Here is a 19,195-nt window from a genome sequence, read left to right on the forward strand (position 1 = left end):
TCCCTGCACCTTCGAACACTCAGCCTCTTGTCAAGGATCAGGCCCTAAGATGCTTTCAGTCATTTACACTTAATTGAGCAGTTCCTCAAAGAGTGTAAATGGTCACAGTTCCATTTACTTAAATGAGCTCTGACAATTGACACCAGCCACAGAGTTACCCCAATAGCATCTTGTGTGAAAATGTCTCTCTTGATTCCATGTGACCATTTGTATCTTGCATTCACTTTCAAACATTCATTTGCTGCACGAAAGGGACAAGCAACAACCCATGTGTTCTACAGAAGGAGCATATGTGCAGGTGGCAAAGAATTAACGACACCAAGCAGTGCCCATCTGCAATGAGTTTGTTGAGTTTTGGCTGTTAGAACAAGGAAGAAAATACGTAATCAAAGTGCAGGTTTTAAAGTTCAAAATGACCTTTAATTTGGTAGCAGTACAATGGCCTTTTAATGCTAAGAGTCTCATAGAAAGGAACAGACAGTGGCACGTACTGGCTTTCTAAAACATAAGGTGAAAAGATGTCAGAGATAAGAGAAAATGATGACACAGTTAAGCAGATACTGAAGGCAGGGAGAAAGCCTTGGCTGCCTCTTAAACGGGTGTCCCAGTGGGAAAAGAAGAGTTTTAGGAATGTTTGCTGTATTGTATCAGATGAGTTCTGAGGATTCAGTAGCACTTTCACTGATCCCACAAGTAATGGAAGCCGTTAAAGCTACCCCCTGACCATTTCTGCCTTTCACCAACAGGGGGAGAAGGGAAGAGCTGGTGATCCCGGACTTCCTGGATTCCTAGGACAGAAGGTGTGTAATGTTCTCTGACTTTTGCCACACTTTTCATCCCTTTTCCCTTCCCCTAACAAAGAAGCTTGCACTCACATGTACACAATTACCTAAACTGTACACACATGTGCTTGCGTACCCACTTACACATATATGTGCAAACACACAAATACACTGAATGCTATCACCTGCACTCCACCCTAGAGGTGGGAAAGTGTCAGGCTATGCAGATAATATGAACATGATTCCATGGCCAGTTCCACTGAGGAGAGGGAATTAATTTTATGTCGACAGGATGAACACAGCACATTTCTCACCTTACCTTTGTGGTACCCCCCTCTACAATCCCTGCAAACTGGCAGTTTCAAGACCAGTCCCAAGAGCAGCAGGATCCCATTGATTTAGATTAATCGCCTTATTTACATTTTGTTATGTAGCTTTTTTAAAAAATACCCAGCTACCTAGTGTGAAAATATGATTTATTTCAGCCCAAACAAAACACTGGGATCCAACCAGAAATAAAACATGTGGGGTCAAACATATTGCTGGTCTAACTGGGTGCAACTCCATTGATGGCACTAGAGACACAGCTGCCTGTGACAGTGGTAAACTTGGTCTACAGAATAGGAGGAATGAGTGGTTTAGGGGACTGACAGGAGAATACAAATCCTTTCATCTTTAGGATGCAAGCTCACAAATCCTGTCCAGATCAGTGACAACTAAAATGCTCCTTACCATCCAATGGCTATTTGATGCTGTATATAAAATGAGAGGGTGGTTTCTGTACAGCTCCCAGTGCATGTCACACACACGCCCCCAAATGCAATTACAGCTGGTACTAACTCTTCAGCAGAGAGCCAATGAACTGAATGGGCTGGCCTATTGCACTATTAAAATGGCCACTATAGAAAAGGACTGAGACACAGTGGCAGAGCAACGTGGGGAAGCCTGTGCTGGTACTGCCAAGGCTGTATCTGTTTTGTGACCACAGAAAGGATTTCAGTCTCCAAAGCTGTCAGATGAGTTGATGGAGAGGTGCCAGCAGGTCAACAGGAGTGGGGCTGAAAAGATTGATGGATTGGGGCTGGAGGAAGAGTAGGGAATGAATGGATTTTGTGCATGATGGTGGGAGGGTTGGAGGTGTTTTTCAAGCCATGTCACGTGTATCACTGACTGAGGTGGAGAATGTTTGAGGGAGCCCCTTGTTTAAATGTTGCCAACACGCTGCTGACTAAGGGCGTGCCTACACTTGGAGCTGGGGCTCCAGTTCCCAGCTCGAGGGAGACATATTCACACAAGCTCTCATAGATCTAGCATGCTAAACACAGAGTGTAGCCATGGCAGCACAAGCAGTGGGAGGGGCTCCCTGAGTGTGTGCCCATCAGATACTAGGTGGGTACTCGGGAGCTTAGCTCCTCCCACTGCTCGTGATTCCATGGCTACATTCCATATCGACGAGAGCCAGTGTGAGTATGTCTCCTCACGTGGGGAGTCAGGCATGAACGGCATTGGCAGAACTGTGTACAAGCAGAGAAGTTCAATAACAGAAGGAGCTGCAACTCCAGATGCAGTGACACGGGGAGAACCCCTCTCTAGCCAGTTTTATCAGTCTCCGGTTCTCAGCTCTAAAATTCACCAGTAAACAACTAAGTAAAATGTAGCCAGGTTCTTCAGTAGCACCCTGCAGCCAAACCTTGTCCTGCTTCCCCCGACCCCAAAACCACAGCCTGGCTGGTGAAGTTACAGAATGAGAAATTGATTTAACTGATGGTTGATTATTCCTTGTTGAACCAGGGAGAGAAGGGAGATGCTGGCAATTCACTCGGGGGAGGTAAAGGGGAACCCGGAACCCCGGGACTACCTGGGCCTCCAGGACCAAAGGTGTGTCTCTTTCCTCCAAACGAGTCTGTGTTTCCTTTTTGCATGAGAATGTACCTAGCTCAGGGTATTTAGGAAGGGGTTGAAGTTTGCATTTGTCTGCACTTGGCTGTAATTATGCACTGTGGAGATTCCATAAGCTAGCCAGCTCCTGCAGAGTTCTTTAGTTTGTTATTTTAAATGCTGAAGGTCAGAAAATTTATGAACTGCATTTCCTGGGGAAAAAACCCTAGCTGTGTTCAAATGATTTCCCTATAGTGTCTGTAAGCAAACAGTCCCTCAGAATCACTGCCAGCAGCTGGTGCCATAGATAGCAGCTGGGACAGGGTGAACATTGTGTATCAAGACTCGGAACCTCCTTTCCTGCTGTGTTCCTGCCTAGAGAACTAGCAGCCCTCAAACCACACCTGATAGCAGAGGATGTTTAGGACACTTAGGACTAGTTCCATTCACAGTGCAGTTAAGAGATGACCCACTGGTCCCAGTTCATACCACCCATTCACTTTTTAGTCCCGTAGCCCATGGGTAGTGTAGAAATAGGAAGTCACCTCATTGCTCTGAAACTCCTAAAAGAAATCTGGGTATGACAGGGCTACCTGAGCTAGTGGAATGTTTCCTGTCTGAAGTGCTGTCAGGTCTAACCGCTGACCCCTAGCACAGCCATTGTTAGAATTGCTCCTTTCTACTCATTTATATGAATCTGTTGCTTTTCCCTTTTCTCCTAGGGGGAAGCTGGTGACATTGGCCAGACTGGCATTGCAGGACCGCAGGGGAAAAAGGTACAGAGGAGGAGGGCACAATAGGGGCTTATGGCTTAGCAGAGGATTCCAGGCCAGGGAGCTCAGTTACAATATGCAATAGGAAAATTGTTTCACCATACAAAAAACTTCGCTTAAACAATACCTGATGGCTACAGCCAGTCATTAAAAGAAACAACAATTTTCTCCAGTACACACAACATTTTCTGCAGGATCTGCACATCCAAAGCAATCAGAGCAGTATTAATCAACAGGCCCACACAAGCCTGGGTCTGAGGTGCAACGGTATTTGCAGGAAGAAGGCAAACAAGCTGCAGTGGGAATGCCCAAGCAGGCAGGGAGACTCTGAGGACTGCCCAACCAGCCCACACCTAGCAACTGCAGTTATGTAGTAGAGGAGCTATGGCATCATGCTGGCCATCCATAGCTGAGGATTGGTGGGATGGAGGGCAGGGAGTAAAGAAACAAGCCCAGAATAGGAAGTGTGGAGCTAGACAAGGAGAAGGCTCTGGGAAAAGAAAGGGTTGCAGCCAGACTGACTGACTCTCCCAGTATGTCAGGGAGGCTCCCATTTGGACCAAAAAACTCCCAACTCCTGATTGAATAATGTTGTCGCCCTCATAAAACTACATTGCCCAGCATCTTGTGCGTTAGCCACACACACACATATCAGTCTTCCTCTCCCTGAGTCAGCGAGAGAGGCTGAGGCACATGTGCAGCTGATGCACAAGATTCTGGGTAATAAGGCTGACGTCTGCTCTGCTTTTGCAAGAGGGGCGGGGTTGGCTGGGCTTGGCAACCAATGGCAGGGCAGGGAGGTAGATTTGGTGTGATGGTGATGCAGAGCTGAAGCAGTGCAAAGTTGTGGCTGGACAATATGTCAAGGAGGGGTTCATGCCCCTTTTTCCCCAGGCCTTGGCTGCAGCAGAGAGGGGGTGAATGACAGGTTCAGAGAGGGGAACATTCCCACTCATCTTGGGACTCAGCACAGCAGGGAGGTTGTAGATTAGGCAGGGGGGATCATGCCCCATTCTCCCCAGGCCTTTAGGTGCAAGAGGAGGGCTAACATCCTCTCCTGTCCCAGGACTGGGCACAGCAGGGAGAAGGGAGGCCTGCACGGTTCTGTTCCGCTGCAAATACCCTGACAAGAGTGAATGTCTTGTCTCTGCTTCCCTGGGTGTAACTGTGGGCCTGTCTCCCCAAAGGCCGCCTATGGATGAGCTCATTATAGCCTGGCCAGGGCAGGGTCCTGTAATTCTGCTTGCCTCACTGTGTGTGCTCCAGGGTACAAGGACCTGGGTGGGGGACAGGGAGACTGAATGGAGGTATGAGTGGGGGAGCAAGAGTGTGGCAGTGGGGGTGTTGGTGGAGCAGGGGCAGTGAGGCTAAGGGGATGTGGAGGGGGAGTGGAAGGATGCAGTGGGGGTATTTGGTGGGACTGGGGGAGTGGAGGGGTAGAATGCTTCCTGAAAGTAGTTTGAAAATGTTGGCCAGTATGCTAGTGAGACAGGGAGGGCTGAAAGTCCGGGATTCTTGGATCTGGGAGGAAAGGGGAGGGGTCTAGTGGGTCAGAGCAGGGGGACCTTGATGGAACTAGCAGGTGAGTGGGGTGCTACCTGAAATCAATTTGAACATGTTGATCAGTACCATTGCAGCACAGCGGAAGTGCTTCCTTCAAAAGAGGTGTATCAAGAACGGGGACTAAAGGGTTAGGAAAATAGGAGGAGATGCACAACAACATTTTAAGACCTATAGGTTCTCCCTTGGCTGACCTAGTCTTTTGAATAATCTTTTCAAACAAGCAGCTTCTGGGGGAATGTGCTGAATAAAGAATATGCTAGACAGTGTTGTGGAATGGTGATAGTAGGGCATAAGTAGAAACAGCAGCTGTAATTACAACAATAAGTGTTTTTGGCTGAACGTCCTGAAATAAGAAAAAGAAATGGGGGTTATACATATATAAATGTACTTTCTGGGGAGAGAAGGGTCTCTTCAATTGGAAAGCTGTGTCTTCATTAATCAGTTGATCCTTGTTTGCTTTACCTCCTAACATAATGATGTAGCACTTGTGACTGTGTTTAATGGTTGCTCCTGAAATGTGAGCTTTACACTCTCATTTGAAGTTCAAACAAGATGTCAGCTTACCAGGTTACAAGGCACTTGTTTGTAGTGTCTACGTTATAGTGCTGAAGAATGCTTCTCTTAAAAGAATAGTACAAAAGGCCACATACACAATGGGAATTGTCCCTGCAAATCCTGTTAAGGCGGCTGAAGTACAGAGCACCACTCTGGCTGTAAATCAGGGCTCCGATGGGATGGGATGTCTAAGGATAAAGAATTAAATTTTTAGGAGGATCAAAGACTTTAGCATTATTCATCACCAGCAAAATACCAGATGGCCACTCCACGTTCATCTCCCTGACCTTAAACAATCAGCTTTGTCTAGTACCAAACTTCTCAATACAGAGAATTTTAAACACTGCTTGAACCCCCTCTCGTGGTGTCTATTTCACATTCTGATTTCAAGTGCCCCCGAACATTAGATTATGACTTCTTGTTTTACCATTCCCCCTGTCATCTCAAGAGGCTGTACCCAAGGTCACAGTATTGTGACCATTCTGAGTACTGGTAAGCATAATCAGTTTCCCATTTTGCTCTTCTTTTTTCGTGACTGAACATAGTCATGTCTCAGGGCTGCACTCCTCATTACAGAACTATCATTTTAGTCTGTGCAGTACATTCCATCAGCAATGGAAGAGGGAATGTCAAAGTCAATATTCAAAGACGCAGACTGGGGCCTAGGCTAGGGGCCTGCACATGGGGCATAAGTGGCAGTAGGAGTGCCCCATCCCCACGTGTCTGCATGCCTGCCCTGGACCTTGGGCTCAGAGGCAAGTGGCAGCTAAGCCCCTGCTACTCTCTCCTCAAGCAGGTGGGTAGGGAGAGGTGGAGAGGGAGCAAAGATTTGGCTCTGTCATTCTTGAATGCACTGGCCAGCATGAGGTGTTGGGGCAGTAATTTGCTACTGGTACGGGTCTGTAGCAAATTACTATCCCCCGCTGGGGCAAGGAGAGAGCAGGGAAAGACAAGTCCTTCTGTAGGGTGATTCTGGGGTGACACAGCTATGCACTGCCCCTTACACAGGGTCAATGTATTGCAAATCTAGCCCTAACTCATTTCATAGTTGCAGCAAAAAACTCCAGATCTTTGATAATGCAATGTTTGTATTGTTACAGGGAGAACCTGGAGCACCTGGAGAACAGGGGCCTGTTGGTCCAAGGGTAGGTGCTACTCCACTGACTAATAAAGGGGCTTCATTCATGAAAATATAAGGAATTTTAGAAAGAGCAGAAGACTACTTGTCCTGTTTAAATGGCTTCCAGACTGTTTTCCTTGTGTCTTGCCAAACCCTTTACCATGATTAACTGGGTTTATAGCTCGTTTGTATTGCCATGGTAGAGCAAAGCAGCTTGAGCACACTGGTGAATCTGACCCATAGAACCTAAGAGCAACCAGTTTAGCAACACTCTTTGTACTACATGCTGGAGTCTTCCCGTCATAAGCACTTCCCCACAGCTGTATTTATCAATTGCTCCTTGAACGGTTTTAACTTAGAAGAATTCAGACAACTCCATCCTGCATGGGAACACCAAGTCCTGACTGGAGATCTGGTTCATTTTATAGGGTCCCAAAGGGGAGCCAGGAAAGGATGAAATTGTGGATTATGATGGTAACATCAACGAAGCTCTACAGGTGAGAAACTAGCCTGCACAGCTCAAGAGCCATGTTCAGTGACTCCTGGAGTGAATTATTAGGTTGTTTTCAATGAGATCCTTTCTCTCAGTCAGATTGGTTCTTTCTCCCTTTGCTTTGTAGTGACAGAGAGATCCCCAGCAGAGCTGCAGGTCACTACACTTTTTAGTAGCCTAGGTGATGGAAGAAGTGTGGGGCCAGGGGAAGAGAATGGACCCTTGGAAAGGGAGAAAATTTAAGAACATTGATATCACATTTCATTTTGGATGGACAAAACTAAGCATGTCAGTCCAGCCCAACATATTTCTTCTTCCATACTAATAGCAATGAATAATGCTTATTGTTTATATAGTGCTAGTCCTTTACAATGACACAGGACACATTCTTAATAAGGTAGACACAGAGTTCATCTGAACTCCCTCATAAGAATAACCCAGAACATACATATTAGATTGTTTAGAAAAAGGCCATAAACCATGCAGGGAAATGTCTTTCACTCTAGACTAGTCATGCACCTACCAGGAGAAGATTACCCACAATGTCTACCATCCAGCCTTCCTGACAGCCCCATAGTGCTCCCAGCACAGAAGGAGTACATTTCTGGAATACTATTACAAAGGGAGCTGAGGCTACTTTTCTGCTTATTTTTATTTAATGCCTGTAATATACTTCCTAGTCATCTTAACCAGTATAGTGTTAAAAGAGAAAAAAAAAACACAAATACTGTGTTCAGAAATAGTTTAACTTTCAAGTGAGACTGTTATTTGTATTTATTTATTTATTTTAATTTTTAGGAAATACGAACGTTGGCCCTGATGGTGAGTTCTTACTCTTCTCGCTGGGCGTTTTGTTTTTTGAAGAAGTAACTGGATTTTAGTAACAGCTAGAGGAAAGTAGGCAGTGATACAGACTGGCAAACTTTTAATTCTATGCCACAAGAATATCTGGCCTTTACAGTTTCATGCTGACACTGAAAAGCAGCACTGACAGCTAAAAGAAGGATACTTCTTGTGTTTTACTCCTGAGGCTCTTGTATTATTAGTACTATTTGTTTACCTGCTTTGTAAAAGTAATGCTGCTGGTCAGGCACTCAGACAGCAGAGAGGATCAAAGTAAGGAAAGCCCAGTGCAGGTCAGGGTGGGCCTAAGTAGTTCTGTTTTCAAGGCCAGTGAAAGTCTCCTCTCTTAAGCATGCCCTTCCCTAATACCAGAGATGTATGATAGCCCCACACTGTTTCTTGTGGGAGATAGACATCAATATTAATCCCAGTTGAGGGGGCAATTTAAAATGGGATGAAGAACTAGGACCATTATCAAATAGCTATGACCTTTAATTTTATATGTAGCAAACAGATACTATGATGATGTGCACATTAGGAACTTGCATATCAGCCAGCGTTTCCAGTAGTGGCTTCTTATTTTGGGGGCTTCCATTTTTGAGTGCTCACCTTTATGACAACATGCATGTCTTAAGCTGGGTACCCAAAAATTGAGGCACTTTGAAAATTGCAGGTAAATAAATCATTTCTACCGCTGCTAAATTTGTGATACTTTGTCACTTAATTAAATTTAACCTGCACTGGGGAACTCAGAAATATAGAATTTTCCTGCTATCTATGTTCTCTATTTGGGTACCAGATTACAAGCAGAATATATTTATTATCAATAGCAAATAATTATTTTAATTGACTTCATTATCGGAAGCAGATAATCAAAAATGCCATTTTCATAGTAATTTTTTTTTGTTCATCAAGTGGAGAAATAAATCTGTGGCCGAATTTGACTTTGAATTGCTACTGTTGGTTATTCAGTAGCCCACTGTTAGTTATTCATTTTCCAAGTTAATATATTTCAGGATTGCCAGTACAAAAATGTAAAGAAAATACAATTCTGCCTTCCCTCCAATATGAGAAGGTTTTGAAAAAAATGTCATTTGCATATTTTTCTTATTTAGGGACCTCCTGGACTTCCAGGAGTAGCTGGGACCCCAGGGCAACCAGGACAGAAGGTACCACTTTCCCTTTGTCATGCATAAAAAGATAAGTAGAAATGCATGAGAATCAAAGGCTGGAATACTGATGCTATTATGCTCCTTGTCCACCTGCATCACCCATGACATTCTGCAATCCTTCTCCTCCTTGCACTCTGTACATGCTTAGTTATCATTTCTTTGCCTTCTCCATATCTCACATTCCTCCCACAATGACCAGGCATGGCCTTGGCTCAAGGAAGGAGAATGATTTCTTACTCCCACTGTCCTTCAAACAACTGCATATTAGAGTTAATCTCAGTGCATGGTTACAGTCTAGTCCAGGCCATGAACTGCCAATCAGTATGAACAACTATATTGGAGTTATGCACCCTTAAAATTCTGACATTGTTTTGAGCCCTGTTTCTTAAGCATTTGCAGCCTTTATTTTTGTGGTTATTAGTAATGAGTAACTAGCTCTCCCATAGTCATTGCTGTTGACTGTTTCCATAGCACAAGCCCCATCTTCCAGTTTCCAAGCCCCATGTAAAAGTAGGCAAAATAACACTTTTAAAAAATGATCTATGATGATTTTGCACTTTAGGGTGAAATTGGTTTGCCGGGTCCTCCTGGACACGATGGAGAGAAGGTAAGATGAGAGATGCCATTTGAAGATGAGTGTTATGACTCTTCTCTGTTGCTGGATTTGGGAATTTAATGGCTGATAATAATTGGAGCTAGTCAACCATGGGAATATTTTTCCATGAACATTTTTCTAATGATGTCTCCTCTCTTTTCCACGGAAATTCAAAATCTCACCACAAGTTTTCATCAACCTATTCAATTCTGAAATTTTCTTGAGCAGCACTGTAGCTGCTCAAGGACAGGATTCGTTTTTCATAAACATTTTTGCAAAAAAATTCATCCATTTTTTGGGGGGACAAGGGGATGGCAAATTGAATTTTGAAAATTTTGACCAGTTCTAAATAATATATGTACATGAACCATTCAGCACATCCTTTTTCACCTTTTTTTGTATATGTGAAAGATATACACTCTAATTCATCTCTCATTTGTACCAGATTTACAGCAATGTAAGAACATTGGTGTTACTCCTGATTTACACTAGTTTACATGAAAGCAGAATCAGACCCATTAAGGCTCAGTCCCGCTAGCTGCTGCATGCTCTGACCCTGAACCAGCAAAGCACTTAGCGATATGTTTAACGCTAAGCACATGAGTAGTCCCCTAGGGTCTGATTCAGCAAAGTGCTTAAGCACTGCTTATAATTTTGGACTTTTAGTCACTACTTCATCAAACATTCCTCTTTCACCCCAAAAATGTTGATAAAGGAAAACTGCAAATTTCACATTAGTTGTCCATGGACAAGAGGAGAGTGTTGTCCAATGACATCTACTCCTATGCTAAGCACTGCCTCTGTGTAAACCACCAGACTGTATCTTGTAATAGAACGAGAGGGACTAAATCTCATTTACACTAAGCCTCCCTCCCCCATATTCCTCTGTGAATTACATTTGATTACACTCACTGTAAGGCTCCATTACACTGCCTGAGCAGTGTAAAGGAGTTTCATTGTGAATGAGAGTCAGGCCCAGAGACTCCAGTGAACTAAGCCCCATACTTTGATTTCTTTCCCTAACTGTGGAAGTATTATTTTTAAATCATGTGGATATCTTTTTAGGGGCCACGAGGTAAATCAGGAGAGGTGGGGCCTCCTGGTCCCCAAGGGCCCCCAGGAAAGGAGGGACCTCCAGGAGCGAAGGGAGAGACTGGACTTACGGGGACCCCAGGAGCAAAGGGGGAAAAGGGGGAGGCAGGAGAAGCTGGCTCTCCGGTGAGTAAATACAACACATCATAGCAGTGAGTTGTGTTTGTAAAGAGTCACGGCGGAGATGGACATGAACCAAAAGCCTGGGTGCAAACACTTGCAGATGTTGAGGGCCTTGAATGTGAACTTTAGGGACAGAGACCCTCCTTAGTGTACAGTGCATGTACAGGTAGAAGTAATCACATCAGTCTTTCAGGGTTGAAAACCCTGGCTGCTCTCTGAGTGACACATCCTAATTGTTTCTCTGAATAAAGTAATAGTGGATTAATAATGCTTTACAGATTAAAAGACACCGTGTCTCTTATGTATTTCCACAAGGTTATTAATAACTGACTATTGCTCTCAGTCCCATAAGAATTAGTTGTTAGGATGAGATTTTGGCACTAATCCAGGAAAACACTTAAGCATGAGCATAACTTTAAGCATGTGGGTATTCCCATTGACTTCACAAGGAGCAATGAAGCACTTCACAACTACAAAACCAGATAGCATGCACCAGTAACCCTCTGATTTCAAGTGGAGTGAAGTGGAGAACATTAACATCACCCATGCCACTCAAGGAACTAAAGGAGCTTTTCATATTTCAGTTTAACATTATGTCTATCTTTTATTTGCATGATTTAGTATTGCAAGAAACAAAAGTCTTTCTTGATCTGTAGGGTCTTGATGGCCCAAATGGGGAGAAAGGAGAACGAGGTGACCAAGGGATACCAGGACCTTCAGGATTACCAGGTCTAATTGGACTTCCAGGATTGACAGTAAGAGTGCAAAAGAAAGAATGAATTTTCAAGTTGGGTTAAACTGAGGACAGAGCAAGCACCAGAACTCTGAGAGTTACATGTTCAAAAGGGATTACATAATTTAGGAGCCTTAGATCCATTCAAAAGTGACTTAGGGATATAGAATCCTAAGTCTCAATGAGAGTCAATAGGACTTTTCTTCTAAATTGCTTTGCACTTTTGAAAAATTTACCCTGCATGCTGGTGAAATAATAGCAGATCCTAGCTATACTCTCCATACCCCAACTCTAGGATTTAAGAGAATAATCCCTAAACTGAAAATCCATCCTGGGATAACACTTTCAGGGACCTGAACCTTCACACACTGCATAATATTGGCACAGATGTTCAGGGGAGCAGAAAGGGATGCAGATGAATGATGTTTGTAAATAAATGCTAAGTTCTCTTTCCTCCTTGAAGGGATTGCTATTTCTAAACTTGTGGCTGTTTCACAGTTGGCTGTTGGTGGAGCTAGACTCTCACTGGTGCTTCTGTTTACATACAAAAAACAACAAGGAGTCCTTGTGGCACCTTAGAGACTAACAAATTTATTTGAGAAGAAGCTTTCGTGGGCTAGAACCCACTTCATCAGATGCCTAGAGTGGAAAATACAGGAGCAGGTATAAATACATGAAAAGATGTGACTTGCTTTACCAAGTGTGAAGTTAGTCTAATGAGACAATTCAATTGACAGCAGGATACCAATGGAGGAAAAATAACTTTTGAAGTGGTAATGAGAGTTGCCCATTTCAGACAGTTAACAAGAAGGTGTGAGTAACAGTAGGGGGAAATTAGGTTTAGGTTTTATAATGACCCAACCACTCCCAGTCTTTATTCAGGCCTAATCTGATGGTGTCCAGTTTGCAAATTAATTCCGGTTCTGCAGTTTCATGTTGGAGTCTGTTTTTGAAGTTTTTTTGTTGAAGAATTCTTCAACCTCACACTTGGTAAGGCAAGTCACATCTTTTCATGTATTTATACCTGCTCCTGTATTTTCCACTCCATGCATCTGATGAAGTGGATTCTAGCCCATGAAAGCTTATGTCCAAATAAATTTGTTAGTCTCCAAGGTGCCACAAGGACTCCTCGTTGTTTTTGCTGATACAGACTAGTACAGCTACCACTCTGAAATCTGTTTACATAGTTATATTGTTGTGTTTACAGGGAGAGAAAGGAGAACCTGGTGAGGATGGGGAAAAAGGAGACGCAGGGGATTCAGTAAGTTTCTCTCTTCACTTTTTTCTGTACTATCAGAAGATGTACAGTTGAATCTTGTCACCAGTGCTTCTTGAAACTCTGCAGGTCTCACACCAGCCACCTTATCACTGACACGACAGCATCCTCATAGCCTTCATGAGCTTCTTGGAGTGGCAAACACCATTTTCCATGTGATTTAATAACCAGCCATCCACTGCTCCCAAAAACCTAGTTTTCTGTAGACTGTGCCTTGTACTTTCACAGAAGCGTTTATTATGACAATTACTTTTTTACCTTGATTTTTAGGTATCGGGGCCACCCGGGCCCCAAGGCCCACCAGGTGCTGCAGTAAGTTCTGATTGATTACTTTGGGGGATTAGACTTAAGGAGAGATTTGAATGAAGTTAGTGTAATGATTGTACAGATTTTTGATGGAGCTTTTCTTGTGTATAAGAAGTGGTGTGGGAGACAGAGGTATCTGAGGGCGAAGCTCACAGGTCGGCAGTAAAGGTTGGAAATAATGGCAGCATAAAGAGAGAAACTGACACAGCAGAAGGTTACTAATTTAGCTTGATAGCTGTACCCTATGTTGTGATGGGCCTTAAAGTTAAAGGAAAGCGCTCGTGTTTGATGCAAAGGGAGCCAGTAGAGAAATGTAATCAGAGTGACGAACCAGGAAAATGATCTTAGCAGCAGGCATGCACCACTGCCAGACTGTTTTTGGATAGACTCTCTTCATTACCAAACCAGAGTACATGAAGTATGCCCTAATGTAAAAAATGATACCTTCCAAAGCACTATGTATGTATATAGTTGACAATGTCATATTAAGCATATATGAGCTCAGTATGCCAGAAGAGAACGGTTGTATGCAGTGTTGCTGTAACTATGTTGGTCCCAGGATATTAGAGAGAAAAGATGTGTGAGATAATATATTTTATTGGATCGGCTCTGTGTAAGCTCAAAAGCTTGTCTCTCTCACCAACAGTAGTTGGTCCAATAAAAGATATTACCTCATCCACCTTGTCAAAAAACCAAGGTATTACACTGCACATGAAACCAGGATACTGGGATTTAAAATCATAGTAATAAAATATTACCATTTCTTATCTCAACTATAGGGTCTTCAAGGCCTTCCAGGACCGAAGGTAAGGCTATAAGCTGTTAAGTATTGATATTTTACTTGAGCTGGCTGGAGAATGACATAGGTTTAAAAATTTGTTTTTGTTCTGCACTGGAATGAAGATAAAACATTCAGACATTGTGTCAGAAACATCCGTTTAAGTATTGAAAAGGTCAAGTTTTCAATTCAGGTCTCTCTCTATGATCTGAGAGTCCATCCTGGACCTCAGAAACCTTCCTGATGAAAACTTCACCTAACTAAATATGTCTTTGCAATACATTTTGGTTTTGACAAGACAGCATATTTCAACAGCATATTTCAACTGCCCAGCTCTACATTTTAGCTTTGATCCAGTTAGGTGGTTTAAATGACCTCTCAGTGAAGATTGTAAGATGTTGATGTAAATATGGAAGTACCCACTCCTCCTGAGTAGTCTAGGTGTTTGGCTTCCTGAGCTTATCCTCCTAATACATTCACGGTGCCAATTGGAATGGCACCTTAACAGGACACAGCACTTTTGGGACAGATGTCCTCACATTGCATACCAGTTGGCTTTCAGGATTGGTTCATTCTGTAAAAAACAGAGATGTTCATTCCTATTGTCCCCAAGTGTTGGGTACACATACAAATATAGAAATGTTGGTTGCTCAATAAACCACTAACCACTGCTACCACCTGTCTGAAAAACCTTTGAAAGATCCAGACCTGGTAGTTTGTGTGGGTATGTACCAAAAAGACCCAGACCATACAAATTCCTGAAGTTTTGGTTAGAGGTGAGGAAGGAACAACTACACATGACCCTCCTCAAATTGCTTTGATACCTATTGGCCATATAGGCCTGGTCCTAAAAGAAACAAGTCCAGAAAAACTTAGGTATGGAGTCTTATATTCCATCCCCTTAAGCTCCCAGGTTCCTTATAGCCTCTTCAGTCCTATGGCAAGTTTTAGTGACTGGGAAGAGAATTGGCTACCCTTTGGAAGCACATTTGGAAGCATGTTAGAGGTAGGAAGTCTCTTCCAAGTACATACACTAAGCCAAATAGATTTGTTTCTGGGAGAATGGGCAATGATATCCATTTTTACCAAAAAAGGAATGCTTTTTCATAATTAAGAGAAAGGTGGCAAGTATGTGTTATATATACATTCTAGAGCTGTACAAGAACTGGAATTTTTATTTCTATGGGAGTTTTGCAATTTTGAAATTTCTTCCATTCCAGAATGGAATGAAAACAAAAAATTGCAAAATTTCCTGTGAACCAAAATTCACATAAAAAAATTGTTTTTGGTTGATCAAAACATTTTGTTACAACATTGAAACATTTCATTCTGATTACAGCTTTTTTCATTTGATATTTTATAGTATGAAATTAAAAAAAGAACTATCATTTAGAAGCGGAAAGCCAAAATGTTCCATTCCAAAAAGTTCAAAATAGAATTATCACTTTTGTTCCATTTTAATTTCATGATGAATCTTCATCAAACACATTTCCATGACACACGTGTGCCGGAAAATTTCTGACCAACTCTATTATATACACTTAACTTCCACCTGCTTGTCATAGATCTACTTTCTCACTAATTCCTGAACACCAAAGGGAGGGAAATATATGAGCTCTGTTCCCCATAAATTCTGTAATGAGACATTGGCCCTGATTCTTGTCTCCCCTGCTCTGGTGTAAATCAGGAGTAACCGTACTGAAGTCAATTGAGCTACAGTGTTGTTCTCCAGTATGAGAGGAAAACCAGGTCCACACTATCCAAGGTTTCTTTGGCCTCTACTATACTATCTTTGGTGCTGCTATGCCTTTGGAATGGAGAAATGTTTGTTTTAGAAGTGGTGCCATGATGGGTTTATTTTCTGATCCATTCTTCCTTCAGGGGGAAGCGGGGATTGATGGAATGAAAGGAGAGAAGGGTGTCGAGGGTGAGAAAGGAGACCGAGGTCCACTGGGATTGCCCGTAAGTCTCCAGGAAGCAAGGAGAACTTGGGAAGCCATACATAGTCCAGTCTTAGAAAGATCCCAAAATAAGAGAGACAGATAAAGATTTGACTATCTAAAATTAGAGTTAGGGACAAAAAGCTGGCCTATGAGCTGCAGTGCCTATTGGTTTTTAGTGATGGACAAGCCTCAACTGTTTTGGGCAGTTGGTTGGGATCAGCATCTGAAACTGGAGAAGCTTCTCCTTTGGATCTGTAAAATTGGACTAGGAATCTCATTAGAACAGGTTCCCTCAAGTTCCTTCTGCTTTCCTGGCTGAAAATACTGTATGAACAGCTTTTCTTCTGGTCTTTTAGCACTTCTGGGTTTGGTCCTGGCCTTAAAATGCTGAGATGTGCAAAAATGAAGAGAAACCAGTTGGTTGAGCTGTTTGTAAATTGAAAAAAGGTTTTGTTCAAGCTTTGGGGTCTTTTTAATTTATCCAATCCAGTTAACTTATCCCTGTCGTTTTTGCAATAAAACTTGATGCCTTCCCAGAAGCAGAATATATCCAATTAAGTTTCATTCTTCTCTTGTATATGTAGTAAGGATATTCTATTTCAGCATATTCATGTTTAAACCAGTGTTACTGTGGTGCTCAGTTACACGTTATCAAGGAAGCGCTAATGAATTTCAGTAGAGTTAAGAATCAGAGTGTGGTCGCTTTATATCAAAACCAAGGACTTTGTAAAGAAAAGGCACAGAGTTTTACCTATTCAGAAAAAAGCACTGAAGTGAAAGCACCAAAGTACACCTTTGCTGAACCTCACACTGCCTGGAAACATTCACTGCAAAGAGCTTGTTGTGTGCACTTGTGTGATTTGTTGTTATTGGCCTTTGTGTTATCACCCAGCACTCTTGTCCAGATAGTTTTGGCTGAAAAATTGCATGTCTTTGTTTATAACAATGGTGCCAAGATGTTTAAAGCAGTGATGTGCTAAGTGACTTCAAAAATGAGGATATGACATATGAAACTTGGTTGGGAAGCATGTTGAACAGATGGGCTGGCTCACACATTTCCTTGTCAGCTCCCCCATCTACAGTTCCTTATAATGCTATGCAAGTGGCAATAAATCAAGAAACAAACTTGCTCTCAGGGGAGTTATATGGAAAGCAGAAACCCTCCCAATATCACATTCACCCTCAAAAACATAACTGGGTAGTAAATGAACCACACGAAACATAATTATTGAGCTATGTAGCCGTTGAGAGTTAGCAAAATATTTATAGAGATGTAGATGGATTTTATTTGCCATATTCAGAGGAAATAAGCTACATATTCAGGACATATAAATACTCTCTTGTTAAGATATAAATGGCCTGATCCTGCAAATTTTCAGAATGTAGACCCCTAAATGTGGTTGAAATAATTAAGCATTTAATTAGCATTTATTGTGATAGAGATAGACTGCAGATAATGTGTTAGAAATCAATTGTTAAATCAGCACAATCCCACCGAGCTCAACTAAGGGCAATAAATTGAACCAGAATTTGGCCCCCCCGACTTTAAACATTTAGACCCAGACGCACAAAGGAATCCAGAGAGACAGTGAATGAGAATGCCTTGTGATTAGGGCAGCCACCATGGAGGTGGGACACTGAGGGCCCAGTCCCCTAGTTCCAATGACCCTTTAATTATTTATTCACAGAGGAACAGGTTCAACAGGAGAGACTGCAGGAGTCCCACATCAGAGTATCCCTTAGTTCAGTGATTAGCACACTCTCCTGAGAGGTGGGAGACCACGGGTCAAATCCTTTCTCCCACTCAGGCAGAAAGGGCAATTGAACTTGGATCTCCCACAACCCAGGTCAGTGCTCTGACCACTGGCTAAATATTGCAAGGTCACCACCACTAATAATAATAATTTTGAATGGGACCCGACCTGGTAGGCAGCCTCTGAGCGTACCGACTGGATAGGGCCCCATGGGTGAGATTGACTCCTTTGCTTGTCTTCCCCTACTTTGTGGATCGCACGGGGGCTTAGGTGGGACACAGGAGTTCAGACACCTAGTCTGAGACAGCAGTGCACGTACCCAGAGACAAACATAGGCGCCAAGTGAGTTTAGGTGGCAGCTGAGCAGAAGTTTTGCAGGCCACAGTGGATCCTAAAAATGGGTCTAAGGCACCTAAGTACCTTTATGGAACTGGGCCTTACATATTTAAAAAATGGCTACTCTAGACAGTATTACAAATTAAGGTGTTCACACTGCAATCAGGGGAATGAGATCAAAACTGAGAAATACTATGTCAACACTATCATGCACATGTCCTACACTATTGATTACAAGATATTATATGGGTGTGCAAGAATTCTTAATTCTAATTCAAATTAAGGATCAGCAGTGACCCTTCCAAAGTTGAAGCTAAAGCAAGATTCCCAATATAAATCTGATTTTCAGCCACTCACAACAGCTGGCTTTACCCCCTTATCTGACTGCTACACCTTGCAACTCTCTCTATGTGAAGCATGGGCAATTTTGAAAATGGAACGCAAGTCCCCACTAAACTGACACACACTTCTAGCTGGGAACTCCCTGAGCAGTGGATGGCTCTCTAGAACCTATCAATATCTGCGTGGGTTCTAGGCTCCTTGATTCCACTCTAGTACCAGTGCTGTATTTCATTTTACTGATAATTCAATGCTGCGCTGGCCAGCCTGACACTGTAATTACAAGGGTCCTCAGCTCCACTGTCACAATGCCCGTCTCCTTGCCTAGAACAGCACAGAGCAGCTTCTCCCTAGGGTGATCACTGAGTGGTACTTTGAAACAGAGTAAGAGGGAATGTTGCATTTTCAAAGGTATCTTAAAGGCACTAGCCAGTATTACGTGCATTCAGTGTCTCTATGTTTTCACTGGTTTCCTTGTAAGTACCATCACCTGTCCTTGAGTTCTTATTTTTTGTTTTTGTTTATTGCAAGCATATGTTTGTCTCAAGTCACTGCTTCACTCACCTCTTCCCTCCCCCTTTCCTTTTTCTCCCCTCACCTCCCACTCCTTCCTGCCTTTTTTGTTAACCCTTTCCCATCTGTTCAGGGTGCTTCAGGTTTAGACGGCAGGCCTGGACCACCGGTGAGTTCCATTTCTCCGTTACCCTACATTCCTCTTCCCTGGTACTGTGATGTGTCTTG

General features: G+C 42.8%; 1 protein-coding gene across 10 annotated transcripts in view; it reads left to right on the forward strand.

The window, feature by feature from the left end:
- COL13A1 (collagen type XIII alpha 1 chain) overlaps positions 1 to 19,195 on the forward strand; it is a 152,750-nt gene that overhangs the window by 115,888 nt on the left and 17,667 nt on the right. For 8 of the 10 annotated variants that reach the window (XM_073353524.1, XM_073353518.1, XM_073353516.1 and 5 more), the window contains 15 exons: positions 747 to 800; positions 2,574 to 2,660; positions 3,383 to 3,436; positions 6,652 to 6,696; positions 7,100 to 7,168; positions 7,963 to 7,986; positions 9,123 to 9,176; positions 9,742 to 9,786; positions 10,840 to 10,992; positions 11,646 to 11,744; positions 12,930 to 12,983; positions 13,269 to 13,310; positions 14,084 to 14,110; positions 15,964 to 16,044; positions 19,101 to 19,136. In XM_073353524.1, coding sequence (XP_073209625.1) covers positions 747 to 800; positions 2,574 to 2,660; positions 3,383 to 3,436; positions 6,652 to 6,696; positions 7,100 to 7,168; positions 7,963 to 7,986; positions 9,123 to 9,176; positions 9,742 to 9,786; positions 10,840 to 10,992; positions 11,646 to 11,744; positions 12,930 to 12,983; positions 13,269 to 13,310; positions 14,084 to 14,110; positions 15,964 to 16,044; positions 19,101 to 19,136 — 924 coding nt within the window. The remainder of the gene's footprint in view (positions 1 to 746; positions 801 to 2,573; positions 2,661 to 3,382; positions 3,437 to 6,651; positions 6,697 to 7,099; positions 7,169 to 7,962; positions 7,987 to 9,122; positions 9,177 to 9,741; positions 9,787 to 10,839; positions 10,993 to 11,645; positions 11,745 to 12,929; positions 12,984 to 13,268; positions 13,311 to 14,083; positions 14,111 to 15,963; positions 16,045 to 19,100; positions 19,137 to 19,195) is intronic. The other 2 variants (XM_073353519.1, XM_073353526.1) reach the window with 1 other exon arrangement.

The sequence above is a fragment of the Lepidochelys kempii genome, chromosome 7 (genome assembly GCF_965140265.1).
Source record: "Lepidochelys kempii isolate rLepKem1 chromosome 7, rLepKem1.hap2, whole genome shotgun sequence".
Lineage (NCBI taxonomy): Eukaryota > Metazoa > Chordata > Testudines > Cheloniidae > Lepidochelys > Lepidochelys kempii.